We start from the raw sequence: 19,265 nt of genomic DNA, 5'->3' as shown, positions 1-19,265 counted from the left end.
AGGGCCTGTGATTAGCTGTCTGAAGAAATCCTCATCTATCTCATCTCCCTGATCTGATAGTCTATAGCAGACACCAGCTACAACATCACTCTATTGCTTCCGCCTCTAAGCTTAACCCAAAGACACTCGACTGGCTTTTCTCTGTCCTTATACTGGAGCTCTGAGCAATCACACTGCTCCCTCACATAGAGCAAGTGTTGTGTAATTGCGTGTCACTGTGTGTATCAGTGCATTGTGTGTGTCAGTGTATGTATTAGAGTGCGGCATGTTGTGCAAGGGTGTGTCAATTTGTGTGTATCAGAAGGCTGGTGTGAGTATCAGTGTGTGTGCATTGTGTGTCAGAGTGTATGTGGATTGTCAGTGTGTGTTTGTATAACGTGTGTCTGTCAGAGGGCCTTTGTATGTATCAGTGTTTGTGCATTGTGTACCCGTGTCACTGTGTGTATTAGAGGATCTGTGTGTGTACCAGTGTGTTGTGTAGTGGTGTGCCAGTGTGTGTAGCAGTGTCTGCGCATCTGTGCGTGTATCAGAGCGTGTGTGAGTTGTGTAACAATGTGTCAGTGTGTGTTTGTCAGAGGGCCTGTGTGTGTAACATTGTGTCAGTGTAATGGTGTGTGCATCAGAGTATGTGAGAGTTGTATCAGAGTGTCAGTGCATGTGCCTATCAGAGGCTCTACGTGTGTCTGTGTCAGGCCAGGCCCTGTTTGTTCTGGCAGGTGCAGTTCCCATTCAAAGCGGCCTGGCCAATGGGCTGCCAGAGCCCTTTGTGCTCTTCAAACGGCTGGCGGGAGGGCTGGCGGGCAGGCGGTTGGAAGCCCGGCTCATGCAGGCTGCACTGCCTGTGGGAACCGGCTGCTGCAGCTCCTGCCAGGCCCCCCTTCCCCCCGCCCCACAGGCTGGGCCCGGAGGCCATGGAGCATGGCGACGTCCGCAGAGTCTCACTCTGTGCCAGCCAGGCTGCCCCGCTGGACTCCTCCTTCTACCTCACAACCTTTGGTGAGTGCTGAGGCCAGGGGCCAGACTGGGCCTGTGGAGCAGAGTCCAGGAAGTCGGTCGGGCTGGGCCCAGCGCGGGGGACCCCTGGGCTGTGCAGTGGGGCTGTCACTGGGGCATGGACAGGTGCTGGCCGACCGCCTGCAAACTCCAGGCTGGGACAGCAGTTGCTTCCAGGGAAATGTGGGACTGCAGACTTCTCCCCCTCAAGTGTGACGTGCGGCCCACACCTAGCAGCAGTGCTTTCCCCTCGGCTTCGCCGGGCTGGAACAGGGAGCGCCCTGAAACCCACATCACTGCAGGCCAGCTCTTCTGAGGCTAGTTTTCCTCTGGTATTGCTGTATAGACTCGGCTGGGTCAGCCAGGGCAGGGTGAGATCCCAGCTGTCATGCTGTGAGTGCAGGGACTGCCGGGGTCTGTTGTGCAGATACCTGCTTGGGGCTGGAGCCTGCTGCAAGGGGAAGAGTCCTGGTGGTGGATGAGGAAGTCACCCTGCCAGCAACTTGCCTGCTTCCTGCTTTGGTCTCTGCTCACCTGCTTGCCCAGAGGAGCTTAGTTCCTGGGTGGATGGACCATCCCAGCAGCAGTGACAGTGGATCCCTGGTGTTTGTTTGGAGAAGGTCTAACAGACCTACAGCTGCGATTTCTAGGGGTTCTGACGTCTCCTTGGCCTGTGGTGCTTTGTCACCCGGGGCCCTTTGCTCTCGTCTGAGTGCTGATTTCATGCGTGCAGGTAGGGGTTTGTGCACCAGTAAAAGACACTTGCGCTTGGTGTGTCTTGTGAGCCTAGTGCAATTGGTGGCTATGGGGCTGCAATGGGAGTGGGGCGTGCAGGCCTCTTGCATGCAATTTGATCGGGAATTTGGGACTTTACTGGTTAGCTGCGTGCATGCAGTGCTAAGGGTCTGGCAATGTTCAGTGCATGGCCACGGAGGCGCTGAGAAGGCTCTGTATGATGACGGCAGTTTGAGGGGCTGGTTTCCTTTAGAGGTTACTACCGGGCTGAGTTCTGCTTGGTGGGGGACGTCTCACCTTTCCACGTGTCAGGTGGCTGGTCCCTTTTACGCCACCTTTGCTCTGGGCTCCCTGGGTTTCAGGGGTGACTCAGGGCAGAGGAACGACACCTCAGGCTGGGATCTGGTAAGCTTCCTATATTGTCACTGCAGTGCACGATGCGCAGTGGCGTCCACAAGGCTCTTGGCCCAAGTGCCCTGCAGGTTGCAGTCCCGTGCTCGGCGTTGCGCTGCAGTTCACAGCAGCTGTTTGGGGCCCATGTGGCGAAGGAGTTTTGCCCTTGGTCGTTGGAGCTCCCTGTGCCTGTTTCGGGTGGAAACAGAAGGTCCTTTTGGAAAAGACTTGGCCAGGAACACAAGGCATTGCTGTGATTTCCTTGAAGTCCCAGGTACCCAGTGGCTGAGCCTGGCACTTACCTAGTCAGTGCATTGCCAGTGCACTGCTTTTGTGAAGGGCTCTGAGACGCAGGAACCTCCGCTTCCAGGACGTGGGTTGGATGGTGCACCTGGCAGGTCATGGTTTATGGCTCTTACCACCAGGGTGCTGTGTGATGGCATCTGCCCAGCACTTGGCATCTGCCAGAATTAAATACACAAACTAATATTGTCTGTGTCCCTCTGCCTCCAGCCAGCTCCTCCAACTTGCTTGGGCCTTGGGGCAGCAATTTCCTCATCCACAGTGTGCCTCTGCCTCCAGCCAACCCCTATGTACAACCTATTTAAGTGCCAGCAATCTGGTCTTATTTTGGTTTTGGTGACTCACATCCTTCATGTCTAGGCTCCCCCTTTCCCAAAAGGTTCCTCAGGTCTTAAAAATCTCCCTCAATCATTGGTCTCATCCACCCATTGAGTCCAACTTCGCTGGGACAGGCTCAGTTCCTGTGCTGGGACAAACCTTAGGAAACTTGCCTGGTTTCTGGCCAATCTGCTTTTCTGTGAGTGAATCGGAGAGATGAGGTAAAGGTTGGTTTACACAGAAATTTAGCTCCAGCCATAAGTAGCCTGAGAGGATGAAAAGTCCGTCGGGTTACAGCAGAACACTCCTCCAGTCAGGGGCCCTGAGCGCCGGCTGCCATTGCTACCAAAGGCTCACTGGTGCCTGCTCCCCCATGCCGGTGGGCCTGGGCAGCCCAGCCCATTTTGGTTGGCTCCATCTTGCAATGTGTGATGGATTAAATGGAGAACTTTTAACTGCTGCAGTGCTGTGTGTTCATAGCCCGGACGTGCAGTGGCCACGTGTATTTTACCAGGCCAGCAATGTTCAGTGCATTATGACTTCTCAGCTGATATCTCGCAAAACATGTTGGCTGTGTCTGCACTAGCCCCTACCTTTCGCAAGGGCGATGCTAATGAGACACTTTGGGATATGCTAATGAGGCACTGCAATGAATATGCAGCACCTCATTAGCATAATGGCAGCCCCGGCGATTCGCAAGTGCTGCTTTTGAATTGTGCGCTGCCCATGTAGACGGGGTCCTTTCGAAAGGACTGCCCCCACTCTTTGGAAGCCCCTTATTCCTATTTGGTTTTACGAATAAGGGGCTTTCGAAGTCTGGGGAGTCCTTTCAAAAGGACCCCGTCTACATGGGCAGCACGTGATTGAAAGCGGCACTTTCGAATTGCTGTGGCTGTCATTATGCTAATGAGGTGCTGCATATTCATGACAACACCTTATTAGCATATCCTGAAGTATCTCATTAGCATTCCCCCTTTCAAAAGGTAGGGGCTAGTGTTGACATAGCCATTTGGTAGAAAATTTATCATCCTCTTGTAAAAAGGGTGAATACAAACCGGAGCTGAAGTTTTTAAAGTCATTTCCCTTTCAACCCAGGTGTTTTTTGTGCTTCTGATAGAGATGGTGGAGTTATCTGGGTCCTTCTCTATGTCCGTTCTGGTCAGGATCAGGATGACAAAGGCTGTGGGGTCCCAGGAGAGAATAGGCAGGGTTACCGTATTTGACCTTTGAAAAAAGAGGACACCCCTGAAAGGGAGTGTATCTATATCCGTATCTACCCACTCATGTGGTATTAACATACTGTATGTAACACATTAACACAGCGTGAGTGGTTAGATACGGATACAGGTACACTTCCTCTCAGGGGTGTCCTCTTTTTGTATGGTAACCCTAAGAGCGTGGTTGATTGGTTGCCCTGGTGGTGAAGCTTGTCCCAGTAGCCAGTTTTAGTCCCATAGTCTCTTTCTGTAAGGACCCCAGAGGGGAGCTGTCCCCCCATTATTTTGTTCACCAATTTGGTCTGTGTAGTTTCTGACCCATCACTGTTGGTTTGCTGAGAGTTGCTCCCACACTGCTGCTGTTTACTAGACATGATCTTAATGAAGCCCTTGAGTTTCATTCCAGGCCTCTCTGTTTGGATTAGTTCAGCCTTTCTGCCTCTTGTACCTTTTCCTACCACGATTTGTTGGGTCAGACTATAGCGGCATGTTAGAAGCTGCCACTTGTTAGAGCTGAATTCCCATCAGAGCTCATTCGAGATCCCACCCAGTGATCACACCAGGCTTCAGGAGTCGCCCATGCTCCGTGGCCACACATCTGTCAGCCTCTGGGTCGTGTTCAGATGGGACAATTCCTTCCCAGGCTCTGGGAACCTTTGGGCAACATCTTACAGAGCAGCAGCCCCTGGAATGCTGTTAGAGCAGGACAGGCAGCCAGGGCAGTTAGTGGCTGGAGTGAAGCTGGCAGTAGGGAGAGCCATGGATTCTGAGGGGTCCTTATGCACCTAGCTGGGCTGGCTCTTGGGGCCTGGTTGGCAGGGGATCTCCTTGGATGAGTTCTGCACCAGCTGCTCATCTTCTCTTTCTCCTGTTGTTTGCCCAGGTCAGCTGAAACTGTCCATCGACATGCAGGACAGGCTCCTTGTGCTGCACAGTAAGTATTGCCAGCAGGGCGCGCTGGGATCCAGTCTACATCATCACCAGGAGAGCAGGGGCAGCTCAGGAGAAGGTCACTAGGCCTGATGCTTGTTCTAGGGTTCTGTGCCAGGTCACAGTGCTGTCTCCAGGGTTGGCAGGAGGCTGGCTCAGCAGTCAATGTTGAACATGCTAGGTCAGCCCAAAGGTCCAGCCAACCAGTATCCCATCTGCTGACCCTGGCCAATGCCTGGTGCCCCAGAGGGAGCGAACAGAACAGGGACTCTCCAAGTGATCCCCCCTGTCGTCCATTCCCAGTTCTGGCAAACAGAACCTGGGGCTCCTGGAGCCATCAGGGCTGGTGTGCACAGAGCAGGCTGTGCTTGGGTCCCAGCCATGAGAGATGGGAGCAGAGCACCTCACTGCACCACGTGGACTGGCTTGCAGTGCAAAGGGGGCTTGTGGGGGGCTCTTGCCTGAGGTGCTGGTGCCCCTGCCCTGACGAGGCCCAGCCAGAGGGAGAGCAGGGCTTGGCGCTGCCTTCCATGACCTGGCTGCACGCAGGCCTCTTAAACTCCAGCAGCGGCTCTCAGCCTCACTCCTCCTGTGGTGTCCTTGTGCGAGTCAACAGCAAAGCTGCCACAAGGTGTGTCCAGCATAGCCTCTGCTTTGGGCAGCCCGGCCCATCACAACTGGGCAGGGCCGCACTATGCAGGCCGTGCCGTGCCCAGCCCCTGAGCAGGCGCAGAACGAGAGCTGCTCCGTTGTTACGTTAACGAGCGACCCAGGGCTGGCTCCTGCACGCAGCAGGGGAGCTCCTTCCCTCCTCCCTCCAGGGGCCAGACTCATGGACTAGCATTGCTGGGGCTGACTTCCCACAATGCAGCATGGGAGCCTGCAGGGCCCGTGGAACCCTTGTAATCACAGAGCCATGGCAGCAGCCGCTGCAGTGGTGCAAAGCGCCATGGGCCAGACAGCTTTCAGTGGGAGGGAGATGCCTCCTGCATGGGCACCTTGGGCAAATCCAGCAGGCACCAATCTGTACCACAGATCTCAGGGGGGGAGAGACCAGGACTTCAACAGGGTTCCAAAAGGAACTAGCTGCATTCATTGAGGACAGGGCCATCGGTGGCTGTTAGCCAGGCTGGGTGGAGGTAGCGTCCCTAGCCTGTCTGCCAGAGGCTGGAAATGGATGACAGGAGAGGGATCACTCACAGTGCTACCTGTTCTTCTGTTCACTCCCTCTGGGGCATCTGGCATTGCCTCTGTCAGAAGACAGGACACTGGGCTAGATGGACCTCTCGTCTGACCCAGTCTGGCTGTTCTTATGTTCTTACACAGTTCAGTAGTTTAGTAAGGAGGGTCCTATTGAATTAAATGCACCATGCACCCCTTCCCAGTGACTGAGAGATGGGTGAGTCGGGATCTCTGCAATGGTGTGAGCTCACCTGGCATGCCTGGCCAGTATTTCCACTGGATACGTGTTCCAGAATGAGCTGCCTCATGTTGTCCGGGCAAGCAGCTGGCCCAACAAGCCTGGGGCCAAGGGCATGCTGCTGCAGAACCTTAAAGGTGACCTGCCACATGCAAGGCTTGTGTCTTTGGTGCTTCATTAAGCAGCATAAAGGAGGACACAGGGACTTGTCACACATGGGCTTTTTACCTTTGCAGTGTCAGGAGGGGTCTGTGGAGGTTTCGGAGAGGTACACTGGGAACTTGGGTCACCACCTCACCCCATTTTCCCTCTGTGGAGCCCCACAGTGTGGTTTCTGGGAGAGATGAAGCTTGAGTGTCTTGTCTGACAGCTGATGCATTGAGTGACTGCAGCGAGTGCCAGGCTCCATGTGACTCAGAAGCAGCCAAAAGTCATGTTTTGGCCTAATTTATCTCCTTGGGCCTGCTTCATTCCTGGAACGAGTGTGGCCTTGAGCATTGGTCCCCTGGCATGGTGATTCAGTTCACTGTTCTGTGTAATTTTGGGAGAGCTGAGGAGAACAACGAAGAGCTCAGGGAAAGGAACAGGGACCCAACCTCGCTTCTAGCCATGATGCTAATGGTGGCCTTCGGCTCCTGCACAGAGCCATTGGGGGAGGTACTAGGGAAGTTAACCGCACACCTGGACACGTTCCTGATTGTCGGAACACAAGCAGAGCGAACCTGGGAGGAGGGCCGGAGGCACATTGGAACATGGAGCGATCCTGAGAGCAACCAGGAGGGCAGAGGGTCTAGTGGCAAAGGGGCTGGTTTGGGTCTCTGGGCAATGGACTCAGAGTTTTTCATGCCATGGACTCACAGTGCTGGGGCTGAGCTATGCAGCAGTCTGACCGGTAGCACCTGGAGCCAGGAAAACACCCACATGTTCTGCAGAAGGGACCTCTGAGTCCAGCGAGGGAGACACTCTGCCCAAGGAGAGACTGCCTTAGACAGCAGGCCGAGTAGGGGAGCTGGGAAGCAGCGCTTGGGAACCCCAGAGCCAGTAGTGAACAATAAGATCCCTGCATGCGGTGGGCCAAGCTGTGCAGGGGAATCCCAGGGCCAGACAAGTGTAGGCTGGGTACCAGCCAGTGTGAGATGTATCTGTTAGCAGAGCTGGCTCCCCAAGGGGCCTGGACAGAGCTCCATTGCTTCTAGCTGGTGCTGACTACAGCAAAGGAGCTGCGTGTTCCAGCTCATGGGGTGGCCTGGGTCAGTGCTCCGCAGCCTTCCAATCCAGCATCCTTCCAAGGGCAGAGTTAGGGCTTGCAGCAGCAGCAGCAAACGGTTGGCTTGGATTTGTTCTGACTGCCGGAGTCTGCCATAAGGTCTGGTCTGAAGTGAGTCTCCTACCGAGGCAATTTAACCTGCCCCAGACCCTTGAAAGGCCCCCTCAAGGGCTGAGCTCACAACCCTGGGTTTACAAGGCCAATGCTCTAGCCACTGAGCTATCCCCTCTCCCCAGACAATCCCTTCTGGCTTTGGCCTCTGGGACGGGGCAGCCCCAGGTATTGTAGGCCTGACCACTGACAGAGGGTGTTTTGCTGCCAGCTCTGGGCTCCAGTGGTGTCTGTGACGGTCTGATCCTGACCTCCACTCGAAGCTCCTGCTGCGTGCTGGCAGTCCGTGTTCTGAGCAGCAGCTCTGGGCTGCTTGCAGCATTGCCAGCACATGGCGTACAGAACAGCCTCTTAGCATCTCTGCACGCTGGGGCCAGATTCTCCTTGCACTCCCCTGGCTGGACGGAACGGTGCCTAGCCACAGCCGTCGGGGAGTGCAGGGAGGCTGCTTCGCACGGCAGAGCAGAGAGGAAGCTCGTCTGCCTTTGCTGTTTAACTCAATGATACATTTGGCCTGGGGCTTATCGCCCTCAGCCCCTGTGTGGTGTGAAGTCAGGCGGATGAAATGCAGTTTGTCAGCTGGATGTCAGCTCTGAGCACCTCTGCAGACACATGCGTTCGCTGGACGGGTTTCCTTCCAAATACATCCTGCGTCCAATGCCCTGTGTGCCCAGCGAGCCCACAGTGGCAGGACACTGCACACGGAGGGTCCTGCCAGGCACGGAGGCTGCCAGCCTGCATCCTGTGCGCCAGCTCTGGGTTAACCCTGAAGAGGAAGGGCCCAGCTCTCAGAGCCTGGCATTATGGGAGGATGCCCTGCTTGTCTCCTTTCCAGCACATTTCCTTTTTGTTCCAGTCATGGAAGCAAAAGGCCTGATGGGAAAAGAGTACCGGACATGTGACTCCTATGTGAAGGTGGGTTCTCCTGCTACCCCAGGGCTTTGGGTGCAGCATGGGATGAGGATGTGATCTCTTTGTAACCCTTCCGGGCTGGGCTGAATTCCTCCAGGCATGCAACTGGCTTCTGTCTCCTCCCTGTCCCTCTGCTGCCACCACAGAAATGGAGGCAGGGCCTTTGCATTGTGCATGCCCCTTGGTCCTGACTACAACCCCTTCCCCTCCTGGTATTTACTGGCTGCTGAGTAACTCTCCTGCGCCAGGCGAGCTAAGACAGCCCGTCCCTGCAAGGGGATGAATGCTTCACTGCACTGTCTGCTCCTGTGGCGTATGGCACGTGCTGAAGGAGAATTTGTTGTCACCGCACCAGTACCAGCAGAGAATGTGGGAGCCAGAGAAGAAAGCTCTGGCTGTGGCTGTCGGCACTTGTCCTTTTCTGCGAGCCAAAGCCATCATGCAGAGCAAGGAAAGGGCTGAGAATGGGCAGGCAGTACTGGAGAAACTCCAGGAACTGCAGTGGAGGGCTCAGCACAGCTGTGGTTGAGTTGACAGCACCTTGGTAGATCATTTCTATCTGTATTTCCTCTGATTGTGACCGAAAGCACACAGCCCTGTATGAGGCCCTGGACTGACTGGTCTCCCACTGGGGGTCTCAGACCCCTGCAGTGGCGGGGAGGTTGTCTTTACATGGCGAGAGACTGACTAGGAGTGTTTCTACAAATCAGACGCTGGGTTCTCTGAATTGTTGAGTTTCTTTTTTTCACTTTGCCCTAAAAATCTTCATAATGTGGCTCGACCAGTTCTCTGCAAAGAGATCTAAAAACCTGGCTAGCACAGACGAGATCTTTAATATTTAGCAGCCTCTAAAGCTGACTGGTGGGTCTTCTGATGGTCTTAGCATTAGGCAATCACTGTGTCTCTGGTGAGTTTGCGTTTCCCAAAATGTACTGCTTGTCTCTCTCTATCAAGGTGGCCGTAATACCAGATACTGATCGGAAATGCAGGCAAAAAACCAAGACTGTTCCGGACAGCAAAAATCCCATCTTCCACGAGCATTTTCTCTTGTGAGTACACACGGTCCGAGGCGGCCCCATCCTGTCCTTCCCAAACGGGGCGTGTGTTCAGAAGGCAGCTGGAAGAGACTCTGAACTGTGGCAAATGCTGTCTTAGCCTCTCCTGGCCAAAATCCCCCCTTTACCCTTCATGCTTAGCTTCAAGAAGTGTGCCCCGTGCATGAGGAGGTTTTGTGCTGAAATGAGGAGTGACAGGCCTTTTGCTAAAACAGAGAGAAATCCTGTGGCACCTTACAGACTAGCAGGTATTTTGGAGTGCAAAGACCCCCAATTTGCTGTTTCTTGTAGCTGAGGCGCCTTGAACTTTTGAGCAGCGCTTGGTTGAGACTCTCAGTGCTGTGACTACGTAGCAAAACAGCAGTTCTGCACATTTGGAGTTTCTTATCTGACAGCTCCTGTGCATTTGTGTGGAGTCAGGGAAAACATCCCACTTCCTAGACCCTGAGCCTGCCACTGTCGGGAGGATCAGCGTGAACAAGGAAGGTAAAAAGACTCCCCTGAGCTGTAGGACGGCCTTGCATGGGAAGGCTGCTGGCAGCATTTCGGTGGCATTTGTTATTTCGTGCAGACCTGCCTTTGCTGGAGCTCTGTACTCCGTGTGACAAAGTCCGCCTTGTTCCTGGGCTTCTGACCTCTACTCAATCCACTGGTCTCACTTAAAGGCCCAGTTGCCCTCGCTGGAGTGAGGGGTGGTCTGGGGGGACCCCGGTCCCCAGCCACTCATGCCAGGTTCCAGCCCTGGGGCCCTATGCAGCTCCTGCTGGGAAGGGCTGACTCCCTTAGCCCTTGGCACGGCAGCTCTTCTCCCTGGGCCACTTCCCCAGACGATTCCCCAGGTGCCTTCTCCAGGCTGCAGCAGCAGCGAGTCCCCCCTCTGGATCTGCTGAAGCTCCTCACCCTCCCTCTGTGGTTCCTGGTGCTCCTGATCCTCTCCTGCCCTCTCCCCCTCCTCTGGTCTCCTCACCTCTCACACTCTCCCCCCGCCTTTCCCACCTGGAAGGGCTTTTGAAGGCCTCGTTACCCCAGTCACAGAGTCAGCTGGTCCCAGTTAGGCCGAGCCGCAGGCCCTTCTGCTTGTCTGGGCTCCCTCCCAGGGGCCCTCGGCCCTGGCCCTGCCGCATCGTGAAATGGTCAGTCCGGCGCAGTGATCATGTAGGAGCAGGAATGATCGTGGTTTTCTGGCTGAGTTGTTTCGATGGTTGCCCTGTGGCTGTCCCTACCCCTCGGAACAACCCGGGCTGTGTTTCAGAACCTGCCCGGCGAGTTCCCCTCCCCTTGCCACAGCTTGTCAATAGCAAACGTCTCCTTGGTCACCATGCAAGCGCCTCGGATGCTTCGTTAGGTAATAACGTGGCTTGGTGTTTGCAGCCTTGTTCCTCTTAGTAAATTAGTGCACAGTGGCTCACGCGTGATGCTTGCCATGTGTGGCCGTTGCTGGGAAGGTCCCTGGCAATGGGGCAGGGCGTGGGGTCCGAGGCCCAGGTGGACCTTTCTCTCTCTATTTCCTCTGGTGGCTGGCTAGGAGTATTCCTGCAAACCAAATGCTGGGTTCTCTGAGTTGCTCAGAAAGAATTTCTCCTTTCCACTTTGCTCTAAGGAGCTTCATAGTGTGGCTAAATCAGGTCACTGCAAAGAGACCTAAAAGCCTGGCTAGCACAGCTGTCACTGAAGTCCACTCAGCCAGCCATGGGTGGGTGCCCCTTGTGGTGCTCTCATCCTGCCCTTTCTGGCTTCTCTTGCAGCCCAGTGCAAGAAGAAGATGAACAAAAGCGACTTCTGGTCACAGTTTGGAACCGAGAGAGAAAATCCAGGTGAGACGCAGCTGGAGGCAGGGGTTGGGCTGCTGTCGAGCCGTCTCTTTAAGAAGGTTTGGGAAGGCTGGTGAAGAGCTATCAATACCACCTGGCCAGGGGCGTTCCCCCGGTGCCATCAGCAGGTAGAGGTAGTGCTTGGTCACGTCAGCACTTCCAGCCTCACTTCTCCACCGGGGGCACACGCTCTGCCCAGGCGGCTCTTTCTTGCAGGTGGGAAGGGTCACTGGGGATCCGAGCTGCTCTGCTTTCTCCTCCTTACCTCATCTGATTTGGCAGGCTGGGGCAGTCCCAAGGGCAGCCTCAGCTGGGGCCAGCTGTTCTGCACAGGCTGGTGGGGAGTGCTGCAGAGAGGCCAGGTTAGCGGAGGGGAGGCCTGGAGGCGTGTGCTCACATGGCTGCTGGGTGGTAGCCGAAGGCTCACTGCCCACCTGGGCTGCTACACGCGGCCTCACATGCATGGCACAGGGGCAGCCTGTTTCCACTTGTGCTGGCCGTGGGAGCTGCCAGTCCAGGGATGCAGCATGCCCCCATGGCCCACTGCATGGTGTCCTCCACCAGCATCACGTTGGGTGCTGTTGGCACAAAGGGGCAGGATTGGCCATGGTGTTGGGAGCAGCAAGTGCTAGGCCAGTGCTAAGGCCATGGCAGCTCAGGAGCCTGCACATTCTGCTCACATGCAGACGTTGTGTAGAACCTCCAGGTATCCCAGAAATTCAAGAACCAAAGTTCTGTTGGATCATTGGCGTCCTCCCCGCTCTCAGGCCCTGCACAGCAGCCGTCAGCAAATGCCAGTGCTGAAAAGGGCTGGGAGAGCTGCACTCTCAAAGCAAATCCATTCAGTACCAAAGCCCGTCTTCCGGGACGGCTCTCCGGGGCTCCCTGCTGTGCAGGGCGGGCTGCCCAGGCACGCAGAGCTACCTCCATCAGGCAGCAATGCTGGCACAGCGGTACAGCCTGGCAGCAGGGGGTTGTTGGCTTTTTTCACTATCTAACCTCCGGGTCCCTGAGCTCTGTGCTGGTCTCGTGGCAGACACAGCTGTGGGGAGTGGGAAGCCAGCCACCGCCATCCTTGGCATGGCACTGCCATTGCAGTGGTGCAAACACAGAAGGGGCTGGACCATGGTGCAGAGTGACCTGGAGAGATCAGCACAGTGGGGGCTTCTGGTGGCAACCAAGCCCTGCCCCAGGTGTAGGAGAGAAAGCCCAGTGCGTGGGCAGGCGGGTGGCCTGTGCATAGCTCTGGGTCTCCTTAGTCCTGTGGTAACCTCGCTCTGGAGGAGCCAGGCTCTGCTGGGAGAGGGCAGGGCTGTGCGGGTGGGGATGGAAGGACAGTTTAAAGGGGGACTCTCACCCTGCTCTCTGAATCTCTGCAGGCAGAGCCAGCTAATCGGCTGCATGAGCTTTGGCATGAAGTCGCTCCTGACCCTGGACAAGGTAGAGCTCCTTGTGGGTATGGGGTTGGGGCCCAGTAGGAAGGAGGTGATGTCCTCCTGTCCCAGGCGCAGAGCCCCCTGGGTGAAAAGCTCTGCGACCGGGCATGAGGGTGCCAGGACGCTGGCAGGAGAGCTGCGTGGAAGTGATGGCCGGGGGCTGGTTTCCAGTGGGGAGAGTGCAGGCCCTGCAGGGCCGGGGTGAGGCCGTCAGGGTGACTTTCTCAGCCAGTGGCACACGCTCCCATTGGAAGCAGAGGCTGTTGGCTGACAGGGACCTGCTGAGCACAGCCTGCCCTGGCCAAACACCAGCCCAGGCTCGAGGCTGCCCAGCATGTGGGACTCCCGCTTAGATGACCCCGCTGTCTCGGTCTGTGCACTCTGGCCTGCAGGCGGAGGTGCAAGATGTGCTCTTCTACCCAGAACGGGGCTGTGTGCAGCATCCAGGGAGGGGCTGCTTTGATTTCCCTGCCTGTGCACCCCAGCCCTGGGCTCCTCACTGCTAGGGCCGGCCTGGGCACCCTGCTCTCCGTGTGCTTCCCGGGAGGGCCGAAGTTCCCACCTGGGCTGCATCTTAGCAACACTGTTCACCCTGGCTAGAGCTGCCCTACTCCAGTAGCTGTCTCCCACCTGCTGGAGTCCATGGGATGCTGTGGCTGGCCCCTGAGGTCAGGCCTTTCCCTCGCTCAGCTGGTGAAAGCTCTTTCCCAGCCCTCTGCTGAGGCTGCAGTCTGGGAGCCTCGTCCCAGGTGTTCCAGAAGGGCAGTGTCTCTCATGCTACCTGGACGTCCCCATCCCTGCAGCCAATGCCCAACCATGGTTCAGCCCCGGGTGTAGCCCGGACGTGATGCTTGGGAGTCAACCACCATTTCTGGGCAGTGGCCACAGCTCAGTGGCCAATGGCTGTCGCTCCCACCAGCCTGGGGCCCTGCAGGCTGCGTGCAGCTGTTGGGCAGACAGAGGTAGGTGTATTTCAGTGGCTCCCAGCATGGCAAGACAGGGGAACTGCGGAGCAGAGCACGGCCAGGCAGGGAGCAGCGGAGCAGAGCGTGGCCAGGCGGGGGAGCTGTGGAGTGGAGCGGAGGCAGATGGGGAGCTGCACAGCGAGCATGGCTAGGCAGGGAGATGTGGTGCCTGGCCAGGCGGGGGGCTGCAGAGCAGTGCATGGCCAGGTGGGGAGATGTGGACAGGCAGAAGGGGACACTGGGAGAAGCTGATGAGCCTGAGTTAGGAGTGAGAGCCGCCCAGAGTAACCGCAGCGTCTGTGTCAGCTGCTTGGCATCTCGAGGCCAGTCTTGCTGAGGGCATCCGGCTTTGGAAGTCCCAGCTGGGGCAGGAGGCTGCAGCCCGCTTGTGCTGTGGCACACACCGTTGTGGAGCACGCTGCCCTGCTCCTAGCCCTGGCTGCGGCCGTGTGTCCAGACAAAGGCATTGGCTTCAACCTCACAGGAACGCTTCCTCTGGGCTCTGCGGAGGTCAGGGTGGTGAGCTCGCAGCCTGCGGAGCCCCGGTTAATGGGCAGGGGGAAGTCCGAGTCTGGGTGGGACTGGTCTGCGGTGCCCAGCTGGGGGGCAGAGGGGATGCTGCATGGTAGCTAGTCGCAGGGGGGCCTCCAGTGCTTGAGGGCGGCTCTGAGCAGCGAGATGCTTACAGCAGGGCAGGCAGGTGTGGGACGGGGCTTCTGGACCCCCACTGAGGGGGCAGCATTGGACAGACTGGAGAGGAGAGGTAGCAGCTCTGTGGGGCAGGCGCTCCAGCTAGGAGCCCCAGCTCTAGCTACCAGGTAATGCGTGAGGAGGAGTACTGGCACAAGGGGGAGAAGCCTCCTGTTTCTGGGCTAACCCAGTTCCTAACAGAGGCCAGGCTGCCACCTTCCCTCTGCTGCTGTGGGACAGGGCCTTGGGCTAGTCTGGCTCCAGCTGTGAGTCGTTCCTGTGTTCGAAACCCTAGCTTGTCCCCTCCGACTCCCTGTCCCTGGCTGACCTGCTGTTAGCAGGTCCCCATGCCTGGCGGTAAATGGAGACCTGCATGGCTGCAGTGGGGTGGGGACCACAGAGTTACTGTGGCAGTAGCCCACCCATTCCTGGCGGCGATGCCCTCCCCAGCGTTGGCGCCTGCTGGGAATTCCCTCATGCTAACCCTGGCCCCAGGGTGGGGAAACGTCTGCTGCCTTCGTGCAGCTGCTGTAGTTTGTTGTTCTGTGTCTTGCAGAAGGCACAAGAATGGCTGGGTAGGTACCTGCCTGTCCCGTCATGGCCCACTCCATGCCTAAGGGCGCAGGCCAGGGGCCTGCAACCGAAACAGCGAGAAGAGCCATTTTTTCAAACGTCTCAAATCTAAAGCTTGTGTTTGCTGTGACTCTGGAGACTTTTATCCACACCAGTGAATCTTGCTAAGCTGTGGCAGTGAGTGCAGCCCTGCCCCAAGCTCAGCATGGCCAGATCCCCTCATGAGCCTCCTCTGAGCTGTTCTGCGCCCCCAGAGCCCAGGAGTCAGTGGGGAAGGCCTGTCTCCGTGAGGGAACCCTGCGTGAGTTACAGCCAGTGGGTCCCCATCTTGGGCTTGCTGTGATAGTACCAGCGTGTCCTTTTCTGCCTAATGGCAGGAGCCCCACAAATGGCTGAGCACAAGTACTGGGTCTGTTCCCAAGTCAGAGCAGGTGGGACATTGGCTTGTCCTGTCCCCATCTGGGCCAGCAACCACCCGGCTGGCGAGGACCAGCCGGGGAAATGGCCCCCAGTGAGGAGGTGGGTGTGGAGCTCTGCTGTGCTCTCTGCTGGGCTGCTGCCTGTGTCTGGCTCCCACTGCCGGGTAAGGAACCTCTCCTCACAGGCTCTCTTCCCCTGTGCACCGGGCAGGGACCTCCCTTCTGGGCAGCGCTGGGCTCACATGCCCCCCCAGCTCAGGCCCCAGCTGTGAGGTGAACCCTGCAGGGCCCTAGGGCCCCCAGCTGTGCTGCCAGGGGCTATCTGGTGTAGATGGGGCCTGTCATCTCCACACTGTACTCCCCTGCGGCGGGCACCTCTCAGCCAGCACCCTGCACTGATGGCCCTACACTGACACTCTTGCCTGAGGGGCCAGAGTGCAGCCCTGCAGCTCTCTCTCTCTCTGCCCCAGGAGGTCAGCGGCTGGTACTACCTCCTTGGTGAGGACTTGGGCAGGACCAAGCACCTGAAGGTGGCCACGCGGCGTCTGAAGCAGAGCAGAGGTGAGTCCCTTTGGGGAGTGGGATGTCCCCAGAGTGGGCAGAGCAGGGGAAGGCCAGGGGTTCTCAGGCCCTGCCTGCTCCCCACTGGCACGGCCATGCAGCCAGGCTCCAGTGGAGACCAGATTAGCAGAGGCCATGTCCAATGCAGGCCTTGGGGGGGATACTCGCCTAGGAGCTCAGTGGCCTGGTGGCATCACAGAGCATCCCTGCCTGTGCTGCTTGGAGCTGGGCCTGGGTGGTACCCAACACGTGCTGCCAGTTCAGTGTGACTCAGCCAAAGGCTCGGTGGCTCCCAGACAACCTGGTCTGCGGCTCCCCCCACCTGCCACCCCGGTGCCCTCTCCCCCCCGCCGGCAGCCCTGGGGCCAGAGCTTTGTTCTCTTGCACCCAGGGCCCATGCTGACACTCCCTCCTGTGGCAGAAGGGCAGCCTTTCCCGTGTGCACGGTGCTGCAGAGTCCCAGGGTTAACCCTGGGCTGCAAGCCCACAGCAGGCCAGCCCCGGGCTCTGAGGTCACACCAAACCCAAGAAACCTGTAGAGGTGCTGAATACTCCACCATGTGCTGAGCTCGCCCTGCTGGCCTCGGCTGCTGCTGGACGTGTCACTCAGGTGGGGCCTTCTTTGGTACCCCAAGGAGATCATCAGGTGCTCTGACCCAGCTTAGCTCTGGGCGTGTCTGTGCTCGGGCTGCAGCTCACCTGGCAGACAGCTGGCGGGACGTTTGTAGTGAAGGGAAGGAAACAACTGCACCTTTCCCGTGCTCTGAAAGGGCCCTGGAGCGTCAGTGGGAGACTGGTTGGGTCCCAGTAAAGACAGGCTGGATGGAGGCTGGAGCCATCGCACCCCGAGCCCATCCTGCAGGGTTTCATGCAGGTTGTCACCCTGCTGTCCTGTATCATGAGATATTGGAGACACTGACCCTAATCAGCTTCTGAGCCAGCCCGGTGGGTGAGCTCTGCTGGCCCAAGATCCAGCATTGGCCTCCTCCAGGAAAGCGGGATGGAAGTGTCTCCCCGGCGTGAGCTGAGGCACAACGTGCCACTGGAGGAGCTCTGACGCGCTGAGCCGAGGATCTGGGATGGGGCTGCCCGCAGTGGCTCTGGCTCTCTTCCCTGCACAGTAACCTCGCAGCCCCAGGACCGCACTCGGGTGCCAGCCTTGCACTGTGAGGTCAGCTCCTGCACTCAGAAATCTGCCTTGACTCCACCTCCAGCAGAACGACCAGAACCGAGCCACAAACTAACTCAGAGCCCACAGCGGCTGTACCCTGCGTAAGTCCCTCAGCAGCCTCAGACAGGGCTCACAGGCAGTCAGTCCCCTTGGGTGACAGTCTGGTGCCCTTCAGGGCTAGCCCAGGCCAAGCAGAATCCAAGCAGCAAAGCTGCAGTCAGGTTCTTGTGTCCCCCTCCTCCACATGCTCCAGAGTAACTCACTTTCATGGCTCTTCTTCAGAGCGGGGAGGGGCACAGAGCTGAACAACTGAGACTTTTGTCCTCTTTATCACCCCTGCAGTGACGTCCCTGTCTGGTGGTGGTGGACATGGCCCATTGGGAAGGACGTAAACCCTTCTGTGGGAGATTGGCCCTTCCCACTGGCTCATTTCTCTCCCCAGCTGGTGATTTCCACACTGCAAAGGCTCACACAGCGCCTTCCGCGAAGAGACACCGATGCCATAAATGAGATTAATGTTGGCAACGACTCACGTGTATCTGGTAAAGTCTAAACACTAAACACACGTTCGTGTACTCCTAATACAGGTTGGACCTCTCTTGTCCAGCACCCTCAGGACCTGAGCGGTGCCAAACCAGATAATTTGCCGGATCACAGGAGGTCAATATTGTCCAGGAGCATTCCCAACCCTTCAGCTGCTCACTGGGCTCTTAGACGACATTCAGGGGTAAATTACAGCTAAATACCAGCACAGAGCACTGAGAGCCAGGGCTGGTGACTGCAAACAAACTTTATAGGATGGCAAGAAACTTGGCCACACCCACAATGAGTGGGTGCCTGGCTAACTAAAGTTATGCCAGACCACAGATGTTGCCAGATGAGAGAGGTTCAACCTGTACCTGTTTGAACAGCGCTAACACCCCAGTGAGCCAGACGGATTCCTGCCAGGTGTTTGGCAGTGTTCATTGGTGGCACAGGGAGCGTGGCATGAGCTGGCACCTGGCCCTCCAGCGTCACACTCGTCATTAGTGCCTGGCTGGGAGGCAGAAGAAAGCCCTGGGGACCAGGGAGGTGCTGCATGGTTTGCTGTGGTGGAGGACAGTGCTAAGGTTCGCAGCTAGAGCAGGGGTTAGCTCCGTAGAGAGGTACAACAGTGGCTCAGCTCTGGCTGTAGCTGCAAAGCTTCGCACTGTCCTTACTCTGAGGGGGCAGATTAGGATAGTCTGGACCGTCCAGGGTAAATCTGCTGAGGGGAGGTAGATGCTTTCCTTTGCTCTGTCCCCTGTGGAGCCCTGAAGACACAGGCCGGCATAAGCCAGCAAGCATGCTGTGTGACATGGCTCCTCCGAGCTGCTTCCCTGGCTGCCTGGGGAGCCAGTGCTTGGTGCATGCCACTACGTGTAGGGCGGCTGAGGGCATGAGTGGGAAGCACTGTCTCTGCTCAGCTGGGCCTGGGGAGCACACAGGAGAGGAGGTTCTCGCTTTCATGCTTCCCATGGGCTAAGCAAGGGGAGAATACAGCTCCTCCTCCCCTCCATCTGGGACAACCCCACCCCACCAGCCCCCTATTCTCCTCCTGCAGGAAGGCAGAGGAACTGATCACACCTCAGCTGGTTCCCACCTCGCCCATGGCAAATTCAGACCTCCAACCCAGGACCACTGCAGGGAAGGAGGGGGGCTTGGTCTGGTAGCCATGTTGTGTTTACACAGCCTGGATTTCCCACCCCAGCCAACATCAGACATTGTGGTAATAGGGCCATGAGATCACTTACACAGGAGAGATCCTGGCCAAGTCTAAAGGGGGTGACCCATAGCAAGGGGACCTCCTCCTGCTCCTTGGAGACAAGCTCCCCTTTTCCACTCGCTGTGCTAAGCTAGTGGGACACATAGATACGTAGGGTCCAGAGTGACCTGGATAAATCGGAGGCGTGGGCCAAAAGAAATCTGATGAGAGTCAACAAGTAGAAGTGCAGTCCTGCACTTGG

At 57.3% G+C, this 19,265-nt stretch overlaps 1 protein-coding gene across 4 annotated transcripts in view; it reads left to right on the top strand.

Annotated features, from left to right (window-relative positions):
- Positions 1 to 19,265, top strand: part of RGS3 (regulator of G protein signaling 3) — a 141,114-nt gene that overhangs the window by 19,708 nt on the left and 102,141 nt on the right. For 3 of the 4 annotated variants that reach the window (XM_075015581.1, XM_075015579.1, XM_075015578.1), the window contains 6 exons: positions 4,843 to 4,893; positions 8,544 to 8,602; positions 9,554 to 9,648; positions 11,400 to 11,468; positions 12,845 to 12,905; positions 16,019 to 16,109. In XM_075015581.1, coding sequence (XP_074871682.1) covers positions 4,843 to 4,893; positions 8,544 to 8,602; positions 9,554 to 9,648; positions 11,400 to 11,468; positions 12,845 to 12,905; positions 16,019 to 16,109 — 426 coding nt within the window. Of the gene's footprint in view, positions 1 to 4,842; positions 4,894 to 8,543; positions 8,603 to 9,553; positions 9,649 to 11,399; positions 11,469 to 12,844; positions 12,906 to 16,018; positions 16,110 to 17,665; positions 17,823 to 19,265 lie in introns of those variants that run through there. The other variant, XM_075015584.1, reaches the window with a different exon arrangement.

This window comes from Carettochelys insculpta, chromosome 21 (assembly GCF_033958435.1).
Source record: "Carettochelys insculpta isolate YL-2023 chromosome 21, ASM3395843v1, whole genome shotgun sequence".
NCBI classification, from domain to species: Eukaryota; Metazoa; Chordata; order Testudines; family Carettochelyidae; genus Carettochelys; species Carettochelys insculpta.
The sequence above is the reverse complement of the archived record's forward strand: the minus strand, read 5'-3'. Positions and strand labels throughout refer to the sequence as shown.